We start from the raw sequence: 6,745 nt of genomic DNA on the forward strand, positions 1-6,745 counted from the left end.
GAAGATTAATGGAGAGTAATAAGATTGACTCATGGTAATCGGCTAATTAATGGTTTACCCTATGAAATGGCTAAACTGATTACATTAATGTTTTTTTTTTTCGTTAATGAAAAATAATTTAGGAATAAATCATAAAAGAATTTATTTTTTGTTAATGAAAATTAGTTTAGGAGTAGATCTGATGGGCAAATTTTAGAATTTTCTTTTTATTTTTTAAAAATTTCCATTTCCATATTTCGAAATTCGTTTGTTCCTAAATTGGTTTGCCAGATTCTCCAAGAGCAGTACGTTCCCATCACTCTTCCCTCTCTGCAAATCCTCTCTTTCTCTCCCTAGGGTTTCTTTTTCTCTAAACCTTCAAAATTTGTCCCTCAATCCCTCATCTTCCGGGTATGGCCGGAATTCGGTTGCATCCGGAAGACATCGACATCTCACAGGCACGAGCCCTGTCAACCGCCGATCTGATCTCCGATGACGACCGTTCTATCGCGGCCGACTCTTGGTCCATCAAGAGTGACTATGGTAGTACCCTTGATGACGATCAACGTCATGCCGATGCATCCGAAGCTCTAGCAGCGGCCAGATTTTGTGCTGCCTCTGATTATAGGTTAGGTTGCTTTCGAGTTTCATAAAAATTCCGTACTACACGAAGTTAATTCGTTTTTCCGTTGATTACTGTTAGCAATTATACATTGAAGTTATGTCAGTAAAAAACAGAACAGCAGATAATAAGAATATGTGAGCATGCATATGAATTTGGTTCTGTTTATATTAGGAATATACTCAAATTGACCAGTGTAACGAAGATTAAGTGTTTGTTGATTCAGAGAAGACGGATAATTAGTTGATAACTACTGGTATTCTATATAATATGATATTATCTATCGGCATCCTATCTCTGCTACTGAATCCACACGAGCTTACTACCTAACATTCATAATAGACATTCAAAACCAGAATTATTCCCAATTTTCATGATGAATAGTTTTCTAATTGCTGCGATCTGTTCAGAAGAAACTTGGATTACAATGTTGAATGATAAGTTGATAACTATTCATATCAATAAATGCTAATACTCTTTTCCTAAAGCTCTGACAAGGAAGAAGCTGATGCCGAAACATTTACATTTACATCCATGCTGGGGTATCAAAGTTACTGGGATGCAACATATGCAGATGAATTGACAAATTTTCGTGAACATGGGGATGCTGGTGAAGTTTGGTATGCTTATCTAATTAATTGACTACAACTGAACATATTATACCTTCATGCTTTTTTGTATAACTTTTTCATTCGTCAAGGTTTGGGGCAGATGTGATGGAAATGGTTGCTTCCTGGACAAAAGGACTATGCATTGACATTTCACAAAGACAATTACAAAATCATCATAATGATCTTGATGATGACTCTGTCTCTGAGTCTGTTAGTCAAGATTTAGCAGGATGGAGTGTTGTTGATGTTGGGACAGGCAATGGGCTGCTTCTTCAAGAGCTTGCTAAACAAGGGTACATTATATATTATAATATTACATAAACTTATTCCTTCCTCATTATAGTGTGTGATGATGAATCTTTCTTTTTTCAACTTTTGATGGTGATTGGTGTATATCTATATATATAGGTTCTCTGATCTGACTGGAACAGATTATAGTGAAGGAGCAATTAACCTTGCTCGAAGCCTTGCTATTCGTGATGGATTTACTGGAATCAAACTGTTAGTTGATGATGTTCTTGAAACAAAATTGGAGAAAAAGTTTGAGTTAGTTATGGATAAGGGAACTTTAGATGCTATTGGTCTCCATCAAGATGGACCCATTAAAAGGTATCTATATGTACTTTACAAAATCACCAAAATGGGTGGACTGGAAGTGGAGGGTTTTTTACATAATTCTTGATAATTAGAGGTTAATTTTGTTTAAATTACAGGATTATGTATTGGGAGTCTATGTCAAGACTTGTAGCTCCTGGTGGACTATTAGTAAGTTACAACGTATTTATTTATTTTTAATGTTTTTGATTTTGATGGATATAAATATATAATTTTGTTTAGGTGATTACATCGTGCAATAATACTAAAGAGGAATTGGTGCAAGAAGTGGAGAATTTTAATCAAAGAAAGATTGGGGAGATGGAAGAAGAAGAAGAAGGAAGGGGGGGTTTATTTTGGTATTTGGATCATATTCGTTCGTATCCAACTTTTATGTTTGGTGGATCAGTTGGGTCTCGTGTTGCAACTGTTGCATTTTGTTGTAGGTGAATGGATCTCAACATATATGTCTTTAACTGTGGATGGTGTTCTGTTAGGGGGATTGGTATGAATATGAATATGATAATGATATGATATGATAAGATGACAAAGTTAATGTAGAAAGAAATACTTTGTATGGAATCTAACAAACAAGTGGTTGATTGGCTTTTTGATGTGTTTATTGTAAGTGGTTTCTTGAAATGCTTGTTAAGGACCCTTGCAAATTGCAATACTACTACAATTTCAAATCAACGTAAGGTGTATATAATGGTTTTTTTTGGATTAAACTTCATTTTTTTTTCTAAAATAGTTCCTATAATTTTCCCCTTAGGTAATTGTTTGTTTTTTTGTTTTTTTGTTTTTTTTTGTTTGTTTGTTTTCCCTATTAGCCATTTTAGCGGGTTTCTGTGTTTTTTTTTGTTTGTTTTCATACATTTTTTGTTTTTCAAAAAAAGCCTCAATTTTTTTTTTTTTGAAAAAACTGATGTTTGGACCATTTTTTTTTGTTTTGACTTATAACTTATATTTTTTAAAAATTAAAAGTTATGTAAATTGGGAAAATTGACCTTTCATGTGTTAGTGGGATGATCGAGTTGGAAAGAAAATGATGGAATGAATAAACTCCCACAATCCACCCTAAGAAAGTATTGGAGAAAAGATTTATAGTATAACATTCACACAAAATATAAAAAAAATAAAAATAAATATCTTTTAGATAGGACAAACCTGACCCACCTTCATCTCTGCAGGATTTAGCAGAAAACCACACGTACCATGAGAGCTGTCCAAAGCAACTTCATTTTGTTTACAGAAATCAGATATTCTTTTACTTTACTAATCTTCCTACTTAGTACATAATGATAAATAATGATAGATGTCAAGAAAATGGATTACCAAATAAAATTTTGAATAGGAAGATAACTAAGAACAAAATACAGGTTACAGGTGGATATTTAAATTTTCTTTTGTTTATTCTTGTTGCTATATGTCATTGAATAATATCACGAATAAAAACCTTTAATCGATAAACAATATAGAGATCAAAAGTATCTTTAAAAACACAACAATTTTATTTGAATTATATATATATATATATATATATATATATATATATATATATATATATATATATATATATATATATCACATTTATTTTCCTCTTACATAATTTTCATTTTCAACTATAATATATATAGCCTAATTGATGTTCGTCAAAAAGATGTGAGGTAAGAGAAAGATAATAATGAAATTTTGAAAATCTTGAAAGTAAATCAAGTTAAAGATTGAAGTTGAAGAACATTATAATAAATATATCAAACAAAACGATGTATTATGATGATTTTGGGTACCTAAGCTTATATATTAAGGTATATTCACTTTTCCTATATATATATATATATATATATATATATATATATATATATATATATATATATATATATATATATATATATATTCAAATAAAATTTCTACATGTTAGAAATTCTAAAAACCAACCATTCATACTTATTAAACAGTGAATATAATTATATAAACCATTCATAGTCATTAGGCTGAAATTTATATAACACCAAAATTATAGGCATTTTTTCCGTCCTATTTACAATTTAATATATCATTTATAGATCATTCACTATTTAATACACACATTCATAATTAAACAATGGCGTTGGTGGTTGTTTCTACCGGTAATATGAGGCAACTGTAAAGGGGAGGTGGTTAGGCCACTGCTGGTGGGAAAATTTAATACACACATTCATAGTTTAATACAAAACATTCAAAGTTTAAAAACTCTTGTTCGGTGTGCATGATGTTTATGAAGGAATTGAAATTTGTCAAAGTAATGGAATATGTCAGAAATTAGAATCAAATTTCATATCTTGTTTAGTTGACCGGATATGAAATTGGAATCAAATTCCACATCCCGTGTGTTGTGGTGGAGGTGGTGGTAGTGGCGGCAACGGTGGTGGCTGTGGTTGATGGTAGTTGCGATGGTGGTGAACGGTGGCAACGATGGAGGTGGCAGAAGTGGTGGCAATGCTAGTGACATTGGTAGTAGTGGTGGTAGGTGTTGGTGTAATATGATAATCTTCAACAATCACTCTTGAATGAGATTCTAATCCTTCCTCTTGATAATGAAATTTACTTTCCTTCCCTCATTTATGATCCAATTCCCTATGAAAACTTGAACCAAACATGAGAAAGTGGTAGAATTTGTTGGGGATTTATTATCATCAATGCTATTTAAGTGTAATAGGATTACTTTGTTGCCAAAAAGTGATTTTGATAAATATTAAACAAGTAAGGAAGGTGTGGAGTACACACTTGTTTAAGTTTGATCAAGTATCAAAGTACACTGTCATTTAGGGGCGAAGCCCCTGAACGAACGGGGGTCCGGGGGCAGCGCCCCTAGGAGCGGGGTCCAAGGGGTAGAGCCCTTGGCTGGGATCGAGCTGCCAGGTCATTACATTGAGAAGATATTGAAAAAGTTTAACTTTGAGAATTGTTCTTCTATTAACACTCCTATAGATCATAGTCTTAAGCTTCTACCTAATAAAGGATCTCCAGTGTCTCAACTTGAATACTCAAGGGCTATTGGTTGTCTAATGTATGCCATGATTAGTACTAGGCCTGATATAACATATGCTGTGGGAAGACTTAGTAGATATACTAGTAATCCTAGTTCACATCATTGGCAAGCTGTGAATAGAGTATTCAAGTATTTGAAAGGGACCATGGATTATGGTTTAACTTATAGTAGATATCCTTATGTTTTGGTAGGTTATTCTAATGCCAGCTGGATTAACAACTTAGAGGATCACTCCTCTACAAGTGGTTGGGTGTTTCTTCTTGGAGGAGGTGCTATTTCTTGGGCATCCAAGAAACAGACTTGTATTACTAACTCAGCCATGGAATCTGAGTTTGTTGCATTGTCTACTGCTGGTAAAGAAGCTGAATGGATAAGGAATTTGATTTATAAAATTCCATTATGGCCCAAACCGATATTTACCATTTCTATCAGATGTGATAGTGTTGCAACCTTGGCTAAGGCATATAGTCAAGTGTACAATGGAAAGTCTAGACATTTAGGTGTTAGACATAGCATGATTCGTGAGTTCATCATGACTGGTGTGATATCTGTGGAGTTTGTAAGAACTCAAATGAATTTAACCGATCATTTAACCAAAGGGTTAGCAAGAGATCTTGTGCACAAGGCGGCTATAGGGATGGGTTTAAAGTCCACTTAAAATCTTTTATATTGAGATACCCAATTCCCATCTAATATAATATTAGATGCTAAATTCAATGTGGAAAGCTTAATATTTGAAGATTGGAACACATTATTATCATCATCCAAGGTATGTGTTTAGTACTGCAAGTAAAAGAGGCTGAATTTATATTCTTAATAGTTCTTTTGAAAAATTGCATTTGCAGGTGCAAGAATAAAAGGACTACCTATATAAGCATGGAGTTTAGCTGCTTCAAGAAGTTAGGACTTGGACTTTGATATGCTTATTGAAGGATGGGACACAAGCTAGTAAAATATAGTGTCAAGTTAGAACTTATGAGAATGTAAACTGTTGTGTGTATTATCTTCATGTATTCACTATGGATATAAAGGGTTCAATCCTTAGTGACACCCTGATATTCGAATATTTGGATTGTATAATATAATAATATGAAATTCAATCATCATGACATTTCATTTATGCATCAGTTTGTTAGTGTTATGTTTCATTTTAAGTTAATCAAGATTACTCTTAAATGGGGAAGGTTTGTTGGTGATTTGTTATCATCAATGCTATTTAAGTAATAGGATTACTTTGTTGACCAAAAGTGATCTTGATAAATATCAAACAAGTAAGGAAGGTGTGGAGTACACACTTGTTTAAGTTTGATCAAGTATCAAAATACACTGTCATTTAGGGGCGAATCCCCAGAACGAACGGGCGTCCGGGGGCAGCGCCCCTGGAGCGGGGCCCAAGGGGCGGCAGCCCCTGGCAGGGTCCATGGGGCAGAGCCCCTGGCTGAACCGTTTTCAGACAAAGATCTAAATTAAGTTTTGGTCTCATTTTTGGTACTCACGAAATCATATCCTCTCATTCTCTTTCTTTCTCTCTGATTTAATCTGAGTCTTATCCAATTGAGGATTTGGGAGTACCACCCAAATACTTCGATATGAAAGTGATTATCACGATTCTTAGATTTCCAAGTGCCACTAAATCATATTTCCAATAGAATTGGATCTTAATTTCTCATAAGTCCAAGGGATTAAAACCAACCAAATAGGCCCTTAAAGGCATTTTATCAAACAACTTATGTGCATCTTATTTCCAAAGTTTCTTTCTCTAAATGTAACATCATGTTTTGGGGCTAGAAGTTTTTGGTTTTTGGTAAACATAAAATTCTAATTGAAGAATAAAAATAAAAAATAAAATAAAAATAAATAATGAAAATAATGAAAATGTGAGGAAATGATAAAAATAATAATAAAAGT

The 6,745-nt window shown here is 33.2% G+C and overlaps 1 protein-coding gene across 2 annotated transcripts; it reads left to right on the forward strand.

Annotated features, from left to right (window-relative positions):
* Window positions 1-226: 226 nt before the first annotated feature.
* Window positions 227-2,428, forward strand: LOC145041316 (uncharacterized). Of its 2 annotated transcripts, none has more exons than XM_078989329.1 (6): window positions 227-607; window positions 1,090-1,221; window positions 1,302-1,505; window positions 1,621-1,821; window positions 1,926-1,977; window positions 2,078-2,428. In XM_078989329.1, exons 1-6 carry the CDS (start codon window positions 393-395, stop codon window positions 2,315-2,317), a joined length of 1,044 nt encoding a protein of 347 aa, XP_078845455.1. In that variant the 5' UTR covers window positions 227-392; the 3' UTR covers window positions 2,318-2,428. The 2 variants fall into 2 exon arrangements, with proteins under 2 accessions (XP_078845455.1, XP_078845456.1); XM_078989330.1 differs by having other exon boundaries at window positions 229-607; window positions 2,050-2,428.
* Window positions 2,429-6,745: the final 4,317 nt, after the last annotated feature.

This window comes from Lactuca saligna, chromosome 4 (assembly GCF_052625555.1).
Source record: "Lactuca saligna cultivar CGN05327 chromosome 4, ASM5262555v1, whole genome shotgun sequence".
Classification (NCBI taxonomy): domain Eukaryota; kingdom Viridiplantae; phylum Streptophyta; class Magnoliopsida; order Asterales; family Asteraceae; genus Lactuca; species Lactuca saligna.